Source organism: Curcuma longa, chromosome 20, assembly GCF_044706935.1.
Source record: "Curcuma longa cultivar G26 ecotype Majalengka, Jawa Barat chromosome 20, ITB_CL_G26_1.1, whole genome shotgun sequence".
Taxonomy (NCBI): domain Eukaryota; kingdom Viridiplantae; phylum Streptophyta; class Magnoliopsida; order Zingiberales; family Zingiberaceae; genus Curcuma; species Curcuma longa.
In genome coordinates, this window is record NC_133880.1 from 12,828,938 (window position 1) to 12,845,868 (window position 16,931).

Sequence of the window (16,931 nt, forward strand, 5' to 3'; positions counted from 1 at the left end):
GCCAATAGATGCGGTACATGAAATGAAACTCTAAAACCTCACACAAACTTGCTTTATGCATGCATATCCAATAATTCCTACAGAAAAAATAATGCTGCAAATGCTTGTTAAATGGCACAACGAAACGAGTATGACAACCCAATCCATTTGAAATTAATAATGATCGAGCTCTAAAATTTTAAATTTTGTACTGGGGAATTATATTTACCTGAAAACTCAGTTTATCTGAGACAACGTAAAATGTGAAAACAGTTTTGCAGCTCCTCTCAACAAAAGTTTGCAACTCAAGGAGGGTTTGCATTCAAAACGCTAGCTTCATCTGCTACAGGTACAGAGGACGTGGGTATCACACTTGAGCAATCTATGCCTTCATTTGTTATATTTACAATTTGAAACAAAATAAACCTTAGATTAGCATGTTTCAACAAGAGCATCCGTGGAGAGATTTGTTTATTCAATCTAGAAACGATCGAGCCAACTCATTATGCTTTCTTGTGAACCGAACTGCAATTCCTGCATTGCAACAAGTATGTTATAAGCAATCTTAGGATAAAAAGGTTTTAAAATCACCTTTTAGTAAGACAAACGATAGCTCTGAATCTTACAGAAAGATGAAAGTCTGGTGGTGTGTCCATTATGATGCTGTCAAGATCTGCAATTCCAAAAGCAAGGCCACTGGTGGCAGCAACTGTTTCATTCCTGCTGCTGTCCATGTTTGTGCAGTTAAAATATAAAGATGAGTCCTCAAAATGAGGAAAAGGGTCAAGGACCTCGTGGCACAGCAGTGACTCGTGCACATTGCTTAAGTCAGCAGCTTGAGATTCACCTGCCCACCATGCAGATGTTTCACCTTTGCCCTCCAGCTGAGTGAGATGTATGGGTGAATCAGGGACCACATATATTGGTTTTTCCTGGGAACAGAAGAACTCAATTACATAATCGTGATGCTTAAATTATCAAGGATGTCCATAAGCAACTGGTCATCTGTATTGTATGAGTCTTAGAACTTCTGAAGACCTAGGCTATGATAACTGTCCAAAGCAAAAAGAAAGAATAAAAAATGCTAAAGATGAAAGTTGCAAGACAAAAAATGCTAAGACAAGATGCAATTTTCATTATCATATATAAAATCTTTGAAAATTAAAGAATAATACCTGGACCAGCAGGGATGGCAGATTCTGTGCAGTGTTTTCATGGGGAGAATCAGTTTTGAGGCGTGGTGGCTGTGGTGTATTTGTCTTGGGAGTTTTTGGACCAACTTTAACGGTGAAGACATCGCCTTCCTCAGTCAAAGGTTCCATATCACTCTTATCAAGTTGATTAGTTGATTGTTGATAGAAGACTTTTGAGACCACCAGCTCTCCTTCCTTTTCATCTTCTTCAGGACCGAGATGATACTGATGCATCACCCAATTAGCTCTGTCTGGTTTGCAACCTCCTATTGAACTTTTATAGAGGACCATTATTTTCTTCCAACCTTGCAGAACTCCATTTTCCAGCACACGTTTAGTTTTACCTGTTTTATGCCATCTTACACGCTCCTCAGTTAAAGAACATTGGTTTATCTTGCGGCGCTTGCGCTGACCTGAACCATACGCGTTTGATATTCTGTGAAAAAAATGAATACTGCTTCCATCTTGCTTGACACCTAATGCATAGTGTGTAAGCAGCTAAACTAAAAAATCATACAGTTTAAAGAAATAAGATGACTAAAATACAATTTACCTGGGAGATTTTCAGGATGAGTATAGCAAATTCCTTCCTTTCCCTCCAGCATTGGAATAAACTCATCAATAAGTATGTGAGGCTTTTTATTTCCTGCACCAACCTTTCCAGCAAGATGTTCCAGCAGCTCAACATCAGAAGGATCAAACTTAACACCAGCAGGAAGTCCAGGCCAATCCAATGTAACCTGCAAAATGAGAAGCAATCAGAAATCAGCAATGAAGGTCCAAGGATATAAAACATAGAAACTTCAGGAGCATACCACAAACCTAAATACAAGATTTTTTTTGCAATCTTGACAATGAAATATATAAAAATTTGTTTTCCCGAATTAGTCCTTTAACCATAAGAAATGTAAAATGTAGATCTAGCAAACTCTGAATATTGATGTGATGTCCACGACTCCACTTACCTCCTCATTTTTCAACTACAAAGCTAGTTTATATTTATAAGCCGAAGTCTAAACCCAACAGTCTAGCAAAGTACAATTTACTGGATCTCACAATAAAATAGCAAAACCTAGACTAACTCTGCAACTGAAATCTTATTAAGAGTATCAGACTGTTCAAATCACAAAAGCTGAACATATCAAGGTGGTGTAAGGAGGCTCATAAATTAGTCTAATAGCATGATCTTTAACATTCTATATTAAAATAAATATATGAGTAATAGAAACTTTTTACAAATAACATGATGACAATCTCTAAGCTTGAAACTGTAAAACTATATCTAATAAGGTATTAGTCTTAAGAGCTAATAAGTAGCGCAATGGTCAAATAGTTATTTAAACATATAGAGCAACACAGATTATAAGCAAACCTCTTTCCAGGAAAGAGATTTAATGAAATGGAGAAGAGCTAATAGAATCCACTAAACCCAAGAAAAACCCAGCAAATGGAATCATTAAAAATGATTTTTAAAATACCATAAAGATTATAAAGGATATGATAAAATGTAAAAATGACAAATGTGCAGGACAAAACTCACATCACTGTTGTCAATTAGATGGTGGCAGTTAGGGCATTCCCTGTTAGCTACTACTGCTAAATCATTGCCTTGATTGTCACAGAAATATCCACCATTCTTTACTTTCTTTGCAATCCCCCTACAAGTGATAAGCCATGCCCTGAAAAAGGAGGAAATAGTTCCAGCGATTACTTGAGCAAGCCTAACATTGCTGGTAAACATATAGAAAATTTAAAATAAGCTTCCAATTGCATTGACTGTTCAACTCTACTGTCATTTGATCTAAGTTTACAATGCTCCAACTGAAATAGGTCATCTAAAATATTTTAATAAGGTGAATGCTTGAATTTGCTCAAGTACGGCAGTAAACTCCAATATCCACTGGAAATGCACAAGCACATAGTCAAGAGCAGTGTCCACACTTTCATAATATTGAATATGTACATGATTTGCTGGGTAATTCAGGGAGATGGGCCATGCACAGCCTAGTGCATGATCCATTAGCGAGCTCAACAAATAATCCATTTTCAGAGTTTTCAGTATTTAGTTTCTCTTTGTAAAATAAAGTTACAAATAACCACATTGTTTTGTGTGATTTGTTATAGAGTTACAGATAACCACAATAATTGTTCTAATTTTTTCATGTGTGATTTGCCCTATTCTGCCATAGGACATGAAGATTCCATTGCTAGCCATTTGGAGGCAATTCTGTATTCTAAAGGCATGAGATTTGGATCATAACAGGATGGTTTGAGGTAGAGGATTTGAGCACCTTCCTTATTAAGGTTGATTATAATGGTCATTCTTTTGGGAGTGTCAATTCCAATAAGTGCTTCTATAGCACTCTCCAACTCCAACGAGTGACATCAAAGCACTTATGATCCTAACATGTGATATACATATTGAATATGTAAACACATGTCCTGTAACAAATAATAATAATCATGTAGCATTCAAATAATCTATTAGTATACAAACAAATCTAAAAAGATTCAATCATATAATCAAAATCTATATAATATCATTGCTCAAGAGAAATAGTATTGATATAATTAAAATATTGATACTAGAAATTGAGTTATCTAAATAACCTAATCATCATCCTTTAGACTTTCCAACTATTCCTTTTTTGCTTGTCTCACAAATCATAAGGGAATAAGGTACAATTGGGGATAAAAAACATGCCTAGAAAAAAACAACATACATGTAAAAGGTAACAACAGATATGTCATTTTAGTATTTTGGACCATCTAGAGAGCCATGAACCTTTAGTGTCATTAACATACCTAGGTGAAATCAGGTTGAAATTATAAAAAAAAGTGTGTAATGACTAGGACTTTGGCATGCCTTTTAACAAGACCAAGTTAAATAATGAACAAACTGAATCAATAAAACATATCAACAGAGACACATCATTGAGTAATTTATTTATTATTGAAGAAATTGACGAATGGGGGTAGTGATATATGGACTATGGTCAAGATCTATTAGTAGAGGAAAATGACTATACCCAGCATCAAATTTGCAGTTTAGAGTTAATAGAGAGAACTTCAAAGCAAGAAGAAAGAGGATTAAGATGCTGGAAGCAGGGGAGCTTATGACATCATATCAAAAGTATGGCCCTTAATTAAAGGGATTAAAGAAGAAAATGTACTACAAGAGAGAAACCTGCAATTGTACCCAGTTGAGAAAGACGAAACAATGTATTGTTGTTCTTAAGAGAAAACTATTGCATGTTAAATATATGACCATATAATAATTATAGCTAAGACACCTAATCAGGAACTAATCCTACAACACATTATTAATGACTCCAATAACATGACAAATTGATAATTCTAATAAAAATGTATAATATTGAGATGGCCCTTGAAAAAAGATCGGCATCATTTGATTGAACTTGTCTTTGTTTAATTTACATTTCAATAAAGCAAATAATATCAATTTATGAAATTATAAGTATTTAAATTGAAATGATAGTCACAATGTATTCTTAAAGATAAGATTTCTCAATTCTTTTGTGAAAGTATAGGAACATATTCAAATTTAATGTAAAATTTAAGACCAAGGAGGATTCACTAGTTGAGAGCAGGGGACAAATCATAAAAGAGGTGACTCTAGAATTATATGTAACTTGAACAATGAAAATTAAGAGTGACATGAGGTCATATGTAAAAAATATCATTTTGATCAAGTTGTAAGTTGGGTTTAATTTATATAAAACACTCATTTATTTGCTTTAGGATCCTGGAGATGTTTTTTTAAGTCATGATTCTATTTTGTTGATGGTTAAAAAATTTGCCAAAATGGCACGTTCACATTTTCTTGCAAATCAAATCAATGATGCATTGCATGTATCGAAGGACTTTGAAAAAAATTCTTTAGCAACATAAGTTACCTACAACTATTGTGTTAGATTCAAGTTGTAAGTTACTTTGAATAACTCTTATAAAAAAAAAAAATTGGCAACATGCTCAAGCTCTCATCTATATCTCGTCCACAAATGCTGATTGAATCAACAGTAGCTTATGCAATTTGCTTAGTATCTAATTGGGAAATTCTAAATTTGTGCATCTATTTTACCAGTTATCAAGTTTATTTATAATAATATTAATAGATCTACTTGTAAATGTCTATTTCAAGTTTATAGCTATCTAAATCATCAATTGATTGATTTAAATTAAATTTTCTTTCTCTTCCCATCCATTTGACACTAGTGTTAGCCACAACTAATATCAAAAAGGTAATTATATATTTGATGAAAAAATATTTTGCAATAAAATTTTATCACTATTGTATCATTTAATACCAATACTATAGAATAGATTATCTATTAATGAGAAAACAAAATTATAAATAATATCCTATTTAGTGACAGATCAAATTACTATTTAGTTTTGATAATGATGAATTTAATACCAAAATTATTGTTGCCAAATCTTTTGGTGACAAATTATTAGATTTTGATGGCTAAATGTTTTATCATTGATAAATACTTTTTTGTACAAATTTGTCAGAATTCTATTATATGTACTCAATATATTCATGTTGATGTTAAAATAAAGAATGCACTTAGCAATAAAAAGTATACACTATATCATGATGCATACAATGGAACAAAGTGCGCACCACAAGAGGGTATAATTTGTATACCCAGCATCTATTTCTCTAACAGTAGAGTTTCTCGTCATAGCCAATGTGAACGTTCAAGAAGTAATGAGATTTATAAATTAAGCGGTATAGTAATTTATAAAAAAACAATTAAAACTTAGAACTAATGACAAGACAAATAGGAAATTAGATAAATAAAATGATTTAAAATAGGGACAAAATGAGTAGGTAACCAAATAGAGAGGATTGTAAAAGCATATGAAAAGTTAATTAACTTGATTAATTCAAACAATCAATAATTTTCAAGTAAGAACGATGTTACCAAGTTGATGCAAGCCTCTTTATTGATGCTACCAAAAGGAAAGGAGTCAAATAATCAAAGCAAATCGTCGATGCATAGTGGATGAGGTGAAGAACTATGGAGGCACTTTTAGCTCGAGGATTGGAGTGTGTTAGCATTGACAAAGAACTCACAAAAGTTAAAGGTTGGTTGGAGAAGGAGGTAGAGAATCAAATCTAGGCTTCAACTTTGATACTAATTGATGTAGCACAGTGGACAAACAAAACACGATCCTCACCCAGAGTAACCTCTCACATAAAGAAAAAAATGAAAATTTAATTAACTCAAGATGATTAAAATACAAGACCCTGAACTCCTTTTATAGACTTGACTCAATAACAAATATAAAAATAAATATTCTAAATAAAAAATATGATAATTTAGTAGGGATTATAATTAATTCCCTATTTATTGCCTAAATAGAACATACTAATTCCCTATAACAAACAAATAAATAAATTTCTAATTATGCAATCGATTTATTCTATAATATTCTTAAATTTGTTTCCTAAAGTGTCAATTTGAAATTATCTTCAATTTCTTTTCTCCAATTATTGCCTATTATGATGATGTATTTCCTTCTCTACATTAAAACCACTTTATAATAATAAGTCTGATAAATAAACTAATTCAAAGTCTTAATTGCAAATATATCTCATCTATCCAAGGACAAAATATAGTTTTATTTTGTTAATTTTTACAATCCCCAATGAACCTACTCTATTTTTTTCAAGTTCTAATGAAAACAAATTATTGTAACATTTAATCTTGAAATATTAATTAAAGGTTACATTGATAAAAAATATTAATTAGAATTCTGTTTGAGGATTAAATCAGTAGATCATTATTAAATTGTTATGTTTTAAGGGCTGAATTTGTGATAATCGGACTTGGTTGCAATTCAATTTGGGTTTTAATTGATTAGTTGAGGTTGTGGTAATGTGGGACTGATGTTCTTCAACTTGGCCTTGAGTCAATCTGGTTGTATTTAGGCCAAACCAAGTTGAACAAGTTGTATTTAGGCTTGACATAGTATAATATCATATGGAGCCTTAGTCAATAGAAACTCTATCACTGATTCTTTCTCGATTTGAATGTGCACATCAGAGTGAAAAGGTTACTCATTGGATAGAACAATATCAATTTATCATGCAAAACTAACATGAATAGATAAGAAAACACTTTAAGGTAGTTGGCCAAAATTTCTATATCTTCTTTAGAAACAACAATCTACATATAAAATTTTAAATACAGAGATAAAGTCACAAACACAACAAAAATTCAAGCAAATAACTACTATAAAAGTACAATGGAAACCATCTCATTCAACTAATCCTATTTGGTCGCTTGTTTGATATAATATATAATAAAAATATGAACAAAGAAAAGTAAAACAAAATGAATAATCGTTTAGACATTGTAAAATTGTGGTCGATAAGAAGCTACAACTCTTGTTTGTTACAAGCAACAAAAATGGCAGAAGCTTAGCAAAAACCTTCCAATGTACATATTACAAGCTCAATTAAAGTTGAACATAAGACAGTTTCACAAACGTGTATGTAAAGCAAACGTTTCAGTAATTTATGAGCTGGATAAATCTCAAATTAAGATATTATGCATGAACCAGAGGAATGAAAAAGAAAAGGTACCAGTTTGTTTGGACTTTCTATCATCTCAATCAGCACCCTAAAACTCAACTCATCACTCCCAAACAGAAATTTCTTACTTAAGATGGGTCTAATTACTAGAAAGAACTTCCTCTATCCCCATATCCTAGGCACTGGGATCCTTCATAATTTCCACATTGGGTACCCATATAAGCAGTATGTCAAACTGCCCAACTCCCAGATTAAGTAAGCTTTGATATACTAGCTAGTGACTTCCAATTAGGATTTACATTAAAATAAAAGGAAGAAAAGCTAAAGTCAGCTAAAACCACGCTACAACGCCATATTTAAAAATGAACTAAACAATAAGATGTTCATTGCATAAAAAATGAACTGAATCCAAAGCACTAAACTGAATCCAACAATGATATTTAAAATCCTCAAATGACACTCTCATTCATCAGTATATGAAACCCTACGAGTACCCGTCCCCCTCCAACTGCTTATCTTATTTTGATCAGTTTTGCAAAATCCATCATCGATAGAGCAGAGGACGCATCCATTAAGCATGAAGAAGAAAGACTCGACCAAAAAGTCCCCCTTTGCGCGCGCGCACACACCAAAAAAAAAAAAAAACCTTGCGAGATGACGATGACTGCTGCCAGATGACTACTGATAGCAGACATACCTTGTCATCCTCCTCGTTTGCGCAAAGCTTCGATCTCGAGAACCAAGATGGGTCAGTAAGCTCACCTGCTGGGAGGCGGCGGTCGTATTATAATAGAAGGAGGCCGATGAACCGCCGTTCCCTTTGATCCGCTTCGCCCAGTAATGATTTGGGCGGGAAACTGCTGCCCTAGTGGCTCGGACTTCGAACCGACTGGCTCGGTTAATAAACGAAATATACCGCAACGTTACCCAAATTACGACCTCTGGACCCCAACTCTGGGACAATGTCTGCCCACCAAACTGAAAGGTGGGTAAGGCAAGGGTTGATAGTGAGACGTAACACAGGGTTGTGGAGAACGGAGTCTTTTATGACCACTTATGGGGAGCTGGTTTCCCGGGTATTTCCTTTCTTGCAGCTTAAGCTATCGAAAGACGGCACTTTCAAAAATAAATAAATCAAAATCAAATATATACATTATATATTTTTTAAATAGTAACGGTTAGGTGCAGGCTTTAGAGCTGAAGGACGTTGAGTTCAGGATGCTAGAGCTTCATACGGTGTAATGGCATGTCGAGCCAACATACACCTATTAGATTACAAATAGATTTTCATTAACCTTGAGAACCAAGAAGTTTCTGCATGCTAAAACTTTATAGGGATTGTTATTGCTGTGTTGTGCCAAGGCAAAAAATGAGCTTTGGTACCATCTTCAAGCTCATAAGAATAAATGGTTGAAAATTTTCTGATTTCTAAGGAACAGTCGAGCGTGTTGGGTTCGGAGTAGTAACTCATGGAGAAGACACTCCATGAGCTTTAGTGAGTGTACTAGCAGGTGGTACATGCACCGCGCGATGCGCGGTGTGTGCCATAAGTATTGATATTCGTAATTGGTAGCTTAAATATAAGTATAAATACAAGCATGTTCACGTAAAAAGAAAGACTTGCATAACAGAGAATGGAGCAAGCATAATGAAAAAAGAAACAAAAAACAAAAACCAAAAATCAATAAGATAATCTCATCACCAGTTTTGGAAAATAACACACAAAACAAAAACTAAATATAATGAAAACATGAATGAAAACAAATAAGAAAAAAAGAAAAGTAACCGAGGAGTTCAAAAAAAAGTCCCAAAAAAATTGCAAGCAACAAACACAAACATGAAATAATACACATAACACATAGAATAAAGATAAAATGAAAAAAGAAGACCAAAACATACCACCAACACCAACATCACGCCAAACCAGAAAAATAAAGACTCAAAAACGGGGGAAAAGGACTATAAACCTTGAAAGAAGTTCATACATGCCTATCATTATCAGGAGAGGAACACCATTCCGTCGCAGCATTTTGTACGAAACACAAAGGGTGAGAGAAGGAAAGAACCGGATTTTTTGCTGAAAAAAATCAAAGATGTGACATTAATAAACATTTTCCAAATCGAAAAATAATAGAAAAATTAGGAGGAAAAGGTAATTTAATACAAGCATGTGCACGTAAAAAGAAAGACTTGCATAACAGAGAATGGAGCAAGCATAATGAAAAAGGAAACAAAAAACAAAAACCAAAAACCAACAAGATAATCTCATCACCAGTTTTGGAAAATAACACACAAAACAAAAACTAAATATAATGAAAACATGAATGAAAACAAATAAGAAAAAAAGAAAAATAACCGAGGAGTTCAAGAAAAAGTCCCAAAAAAATTGCAAGCAACAAACACAAACATGAAATAACACATATAACACACAGAACAAAGATAAAATGAAAAAAGAAGACCAAAACATACCACCAACACCAACACCACGCCAAACCAGAAAAATAAAGACTCAAAAACGGGGGAAAAGGACTATAAACCTTAGAAGTTCAAATTTAAATATGAGTTAATTTTATCAATTTGGGAAGAAAAAAAATTATCATCTATTAATTTTGATCAAAATTATTAAATGCATTTTATAATTTGTAAGATTAAAATATATAATATAATAATCTATTAAATATCTAAATTAATTTAAGTTCACGTGAGAGTTTGATTAAAACTATTACATGCAAGTTTTGAATCGAAAGACGAATCAATGCTCTATTATTTACGAAACACAATTCAATATTTTGATAAAAAAATAGGTAAATTTATATTTATATAGTAATTTTTATTTAAACTATTACATGATGTAATATAATAGTTTTGATAAGTTGATTTGAATTATAATTATTTGACTTACTAAATAAAGAAGATTCATTGGGAAAGAAATTCAGGAATGAAATATCTTTTTGATATGTTTAGACGGCAATAAAAACCTGCTAAAATAATTTTTAGTTAATTAACACACTAATGTATGACTTATTTGATTGTTAAAATAAAAAACTAATTTTATTAATACTCTTATCATTTAGAAATTTTATTTAAAAATATTATTATATAACCTGATATGAAAATGTTATTTAATTAGTTAAACTAATACTGAATTAGATTTGTCATAAACATGAAAGAACGTGCGTTGATTTATTTTAATTGAATTTTTTATGCCAAATTGGTTTTTTTAATTAATTATTGTTAGATTGACAATTATTAGTTAGAGAAGAGAAGAAAATAAATTATTGTTAAATTATATTGTTTCATTAGGCAAACAATTCAAAAAACCAAAAAGTTAACAATAACACGCTGGCTGAGGGTATTTTCGTCACTTCATTCCGACCAAATTGTCAAAAGCATCCATATTTCAAAGAAATTACCAAATATATCCTTATTCCAATATTCTGTAATAACTATAACGTGCAAAAAAAAATAAAATAAAATAAAAATAAACATAGAGAATTTTAATATAAAAAATTAAAATCACTTTAATATAATAAAATCATCGCAAAAAATTTATAGTAGTCAAATTAATCATTGTACAACAGTTGGATGAGAATTTTAATCATGTTAAAAGTTTGAATAATTTTAATAAATTAATATAAAAATATTTTATAAATTTTTGGTAAAGTTAAATTTATTTATTTATATATATTTATACTAATTGTTTTGTAGATAAAAATATATTTGATATGAAATATATAATAAATTATTCTTTTAATTAAAAAAGACTTTTTTTACAATTCAAATAATTAAGGTACCCTTCTAATTTTTATCTAATATTGAGAAAATTAACACAAACTATCTTAAAAGAAAATTGTTCACTTTATCAGCTAAATATATTTCCACGCGGCGCTGTAAAATTAAAGCGGTGTGCGAGGACGGCGACAAGACGCACCAGCTGGCCACCATCATTATCGATCCCATAATTAAATAATAAAGAGAGATAAATGGATTATTCATCGATATTATGCATTTTATAAAGAAGTGGTGATTATAGATATGATAATAAAGTTTTTATGCCAATTTAAAAAATATTAAAATATTTACAGTAAAGTAAATATTTCTTAAATTACGTAGGGAAAAAATATTTTATTTTAGGCGGGTAAATCTAAGTAGCCAATAAAGCGTAAATTGAAGACGGTGATTATGCACTTTCCAATTATAGAATATTGAAAAAATCTTTTCCGAAATTAAATAAACTTCAACTCGGAATTTTTCCCAAAAGAGATGGAAACGAACAAGTGAGATCTAACGTTTTCCTCTGAGACGCTTTAACGCTTCCATATTTGCGCCAGCGTTGCTTCTCCCGTGAGGACTGAATCAACCAGATTATTATCCAAGGTAAAGTCCCTTAATCTCACGGACGATATATATATTTGGGGATGGAATGTGAATATTGCAATTTAGAGGGTAATGAAGAATGGAATTAACGATGGGCTACTGAGCCACCGGGCGTCCGAGCCGTCGTATTTTTAGATTTACTTGATGAGCAGATAAAAGAAAAAAATATTTATTTATTTTCAAAAATAATCGAATCGCAACACGTGGAAAAAAAACAATGGAAACGTGATTTAGAAAAAACTCATCGTCGCCGACCACCGATAATTCGCATGATGTTGATGTACCTGGTCATGTGAACAGGGAGGACATGTCACTAAACTAACAATCTAAATCCAAACTGATCAATAGTATCATGCTAAATCCCATCAACAAGGTATCATCCATCCACATTCAACAATCGAAATACACCAACCATCCTTAATCCTACATTAATTCCTGATTAATACATCAGAAGCTTCCTACATTAACCTTAAACTAAAACCAAATCAAATAAGAGAAAACTCACCTCTCTATTAGAGCTCCTAATAACCCCAATCCAGCTTCGGTTCTTCCTCTTGCTTGCGGCAGGATCCAAAGAGTAAATCCCTGTTCCAAAGCCAAGTCCAGAAATCTGATAAAACATAAATCTAAGCTCAAACCAAGGCCCAAACCACAAATCTAGTTCACTGCTCTTACCTTTCTTCTTCTTCTCGCTTGAGAACAAAACCCAACAGCAGCTTCCCCTTGAAGATCTGGACTCGGAAACAACTTCTTACCGATCTTCTCCCTCAAGCTCGAGCCGATCGAAGAAGCAGAAGGAGAAGCAGAAAGCGCGTCGGCGGAGACAAGAACAGGGGCTGCGTCGGCAGAGAGGAATAGCGGTGGCTCCTTCTCCAGGCAGCAACAACGGCAGCACGCGATTGCAGCAGTCGACGGTGGCTTCGGCTGGTGAGGAAGGCAGCGCGAGGAAAGGGGCGGCGGTTTGTGGTTGTGGACTTCGAGCGGCGGTAGGGCGTCGGGCGAGATGCGGCGGTGTAGAAGGGCAGCGGCGATCGGGCGAGCAGGAGGAGGTTCGGCGAACTGGCCAGCAGGAGGAATCGGGCGAACTGGCGAAGGCAGGCGGAGGCGGCGCTGAGCGCTCGCGGTTGGAGCAGGCAGCGGCGATTGCAGCAGTCGGCGCTCGCGATTGCGGGAGGAGAGGGCGCGCGATTGCGGGAGGACCGGAGGAGACGGCTGTGGGAGGAGGCGCGAATACAGGGAGAGGGAAGAGGGGGACACCACGCGACTTGTCACGTGAGTGGTCGTCCAAATAAGCCCGTTTTAAGTGTAAGTGGAGAGGAGAAGACACTCCGAGCATCTCTGATCGTTCAAATTCTAAATGAATTTTTAAATAATTTTTAATATATCACATCGAATATATAAAAAAATTACTATTCTATGCAATCAAAAAAAAATCTTACTATAAATTTTAAATCTCATTATTAATAAATTAATAATTTCACCCACGTGATTAACTTCAAAAGAAAAAAATATAAAATATTTTTAAATTTTCACTATTAGTCTTAAATTAAAAATATCAAGTCTCAAATCTCATTTTCAAAATGATTCGAACTTTTTTTGTTTAATTTTTTGATTTTACAAATCTTTTTAAAATCTTATATTAGAAATAAAATAAATCCGCCATCTCAATAGTCCCCTAAAGTCCGTCCTACGAATATGAAGGGAGGTAAATTTAAGTACACAGATAGAAAAATCATGATAGAGTGAAAGGCAGATCGTGACTTCCCACAAACCTTACTGTTATATCAGAAATGTCATACGTCCACCGTCTATAGCACGTCCTTAAAAAAAATTTGCATTGGAGATATTCTTAAAAGTTATCTAACACAAGAAAAGTAATAAAGAGTTTCATGAAGATAATAAAGTGGTTAGGTTTGGGTGGAAGGCTGGGCAGCAACATTAAGCTAATTTATTGAACTCAAGCTCAATACCGTAGGCAAGGGTAAAGGAGTAAGCTGAAACGGCCTGAGGGCGTGAGAGCACACATCATTGTTTCAAAGGGTGGCACAAGGAAGGGAGAGAGATTGTTTATAAACCACATTAGAGAATGTGATGGGGCATGCTAATGTCGATGATCAGAATTTCATAATGAATGTTTTTACAGATTGCTACAAGGTCATCGACACTTCTTTTAGCTTCTTTTAGCTGTAAGATCGAGGTTGATGCTCGCAGACTTTACAAGGTGATGTGGGTTGAATCTCTCATCCTACTCTAAATCATCCTAGTTTGGCCACACTATTTACGTCGGGTTCGAATTCGTTAGAGTCTCTAATTCTGAGCCCCTTGGGGTTTCCAAAACTTCTTATCTTAGTTAAGTGAAAGAATAATATATTTTAATCAAACGACATAGTTTAGAATTTTTGTGGGGCATATCTTATTTAAAGATTCACTTACATTTTTTATATCGATTGCATGTAAGAATCCAAAAAGGATTTTTGATCCTGCACACCCATGCGAGTCTCCTATTCTTGGTCCACACCGGCAGCGCTCCCAATCTGCTACACCCAAGCTAGTCTCCAATCTGTAGAGCTTCCAACCCCTGTGATCGACTATGCTTGAATAGCTGCTTTAATCTGCGATATCAACATTATAGGATCAAGTTAAAGCGTTATAGGGGATAAATAGTATTTTATTATTTTTTTACTCGTTCAATAAATCATACGTAAAAATAAAGTGCGTAAATAAAACTGCAATGGAAAAATAAGGAATGAGTATGTTTTTGTTTACTTAGTTCACAGTTATAGATTACTATTCCAAGACCCACAATCCTTGATATAAAAACTCTATTCTTATGAGAAGGAGTTTGTCGTTTTACAAAATCGATTAGGAATGGTAAATTCTTACTGTCCTAGGATGTTAAGTACAAAAGCAACAAGTAATGGTTACCGACTTAGAAGATGAGAACTGTAAATATCGATGCAGCTCCTCGGTGTTATGACAGTGTATTAGATCGGCTGTTCGCACGCAGAAAATCATCGTTGTAGTAGTGTAGTAAGTTGATGTTTAGGGTTTCCCCTCACAGCTACTTATAAAGGCTAATCCGGGAACCTGGAAGTCCTTCTGGTCGACTCCACATCATCCCATCAATCCGCTTTCGATGCTCACTTGGCATCTTCCGAGCGTTTGTATTCCTTCCGAGCGCCTGAATGCTGACATAGAGATTGTCAGATCAACTTTGACTCTGCAATGTCTTATCCTTATCCGGGCATCTGGAACCTCTCTCTAGGCGCCTGGAGGCTAAGGTGTCCTGACCACTAGGGCTCTGCCACCTCATTCGCCTCGCTGGCCCGTTCAACTGATGTTCGAGCGCTTGGATCCCTTCCGAGCGTCTGGACCGTCCGGTTGTCTAGATCTATATAAGGGCGCTCAGAACACAAAGTTTCAGCCCCTTCTTTCCTGTATCATAAGTTAATACAACAATATAAGAAATCATGTTTTGGTCAAATGATTGCAATAGGTTATTTTGCAATAAAGTCCTCTTAATTCACATTGTAGATAACTTGGTGTCTGTGAGACACAGAAGACCATGATTATCAGTCCCTTGTGAATTATAAACTAAGGCTCACAACCAAGATGGCGTTGGACAACCCATCGGGAACGGTTGTAGTGTAATTCGGTGACTGTCTGTCTTGACTGTAGAATTACACTAGTGCACTTTGTGTGTATTGAGTAGGACCATTGAGGTTGTTCAATTTACTCTGACTCACAAATTGAACAAGACCTCTGTTATTATAGATTATGCACTCTTAATCCCGATATAATAAATGGGCATCTATAGGTAGTAATTATTGCTTTGATTTACCAAAGGGTGAGATCTTTCCGTCAGATCAATTATTCCCGGTAAGTTGGGTGATGTTGCTATCTATACGGTGTGCCATTAATTATAGAAGGAATCCGTGTCCCAGTAGGGCTGATGTTCAGACGTGCCACACAGAGCTCACTCGCTCAGACAGCCAAAAATCTAGTAAATCATAGGCGCGGGCTCTGTTCTTCCTTTAGTTCGCAAGCACTTCCTCCTTTCTACTTTCAGGGATTCCGAGGTCAGGGGAGAGACTAGAGAGATCAGCAATTCCGCCTTGGTAACCCTCGACGCTTATTCCCTTCCCAACCTATAGATGATTTTTCTCTAGAATGGGTCTCTGACCTCTCGCAGATAATTCATTAGCTCACTAAGACCAGGAAGTCTCTGTCTAACTTGAACTAGTAAGAAAGAGGGAGTCTGCTTCGCCTGCACTCTGAGCCCCAACTATTGATGCGGAAAAGGAGGGACTGAGGGCCCCCCCCTCCCGACCGAAAGTGATCTCTCTCTATCTTGGCGGGAACATATCCGGAATAGAACCACTTCCAGTTGTCAATTCGACTCTTGCTGAGTGGTTGCCCTTTCCCATAAAGGTATGGAGAAGAGTTTCTGAAGTAGTTCACACGAGAGGGGTCTTCTATTCAACTTCGAATCCGGGATGCTTTTCTTCACCATGACTTGAACTGTCTACTAGTTACTTAGGGGAGGGGCTGGCATTCATTCCTTTCTGCATTCGGTTGGTAGGTCAGACACGCTCACTTGAGCCCATGAACTCTACTTCGTTCTAGTTCGTAGGCATCGCCTCTACTCCTAGGCTCTCACGCAAATGTTGAGGGAGGGGGAAAGGTGGAATAGGCAGTTGGGAAAGTAGGAATAGGTAAGCTGTTCTACTGCATCATTGTCTAACTTCTCTTGGTGGGGATTCATTCTTCTCCGTCTCCCTTCCTGTCCAACGGCGCATGGACTCATAGTCAAG

At 34.9% G+C, this 16,931-nt stretch overlaps 2 protein-coding genes across 2 annotated transcripts in view; both read right to left on the bottom strand.

Annotated features, from left to right (window-relative positions):
* Positions 1-214: 214 nt before the first annotated feature.
* Positions 215-9,060, bottom strand: LOC141813071 (SUPPRESSOR OF GAMMA RESPONSE 1-like). Its single transcript, XM_074700971.1, has 7 exons — positions 9,036-9,060; positions 8,503-8,629; positions 2,713-2,851; positions 1,726-1,912; positions 1,155-1,648; positions 606-911; positions 215-513 (listed from the first exon to the last, which is right to left on the bottom strand). Exons 1-7 carry the CDS (start codon positions 9,058-9,060, stop codon positions 460-462), a joined length of 1,332 nt encoding a protein of 443 aa, XP_074557072.1. The 3' UTR covers positions 215-459.
* A 3,253-nt stretch (positions 9,061-12,313) lies between these two features.
* LOC141813072 (protein TIC 214-like) overlaps positions 12,314-16,931 on the bottom strand; it is a 14,103-nt gene continuing 9,485 nt past the window's right edge. Inside the window, 3 exon segments of the mRNA XM_074700972.1 lie at positions 12,314-12,401; positions 12,623-12,702; positions 12,793-13,381. Coding sequence (XP_074557073.1) covers positions 12,359-12,401; positions 12,623-12,702; positions 12,793-13,381 — 712 coding nt within the window. The 3' untranslated portion in view covers positions 12,314-12,358.

Coding starts and splice junctions, on each gene's coding strand:
- LOC141813071 (XM_074700971.1), bottom strand. CDS start 9,060: ATGCAGAAACTTCTTGGTTCTCAAG. Junction 8,630..9,035: donor GAAACTTCTTGGTTCTCAAG/GTTAATGAAAAT, acceptor TAACCGAGCCAG/TCGGTTCGAAGTCCGAGCCA. Junction 2,852..8,502: donor CGACCGCCGCCTCCCAGCAG/GTGAGCTTACTG, acceptor CTCCTTTTTCAG/GGCATGGCTTATCACTTGTA.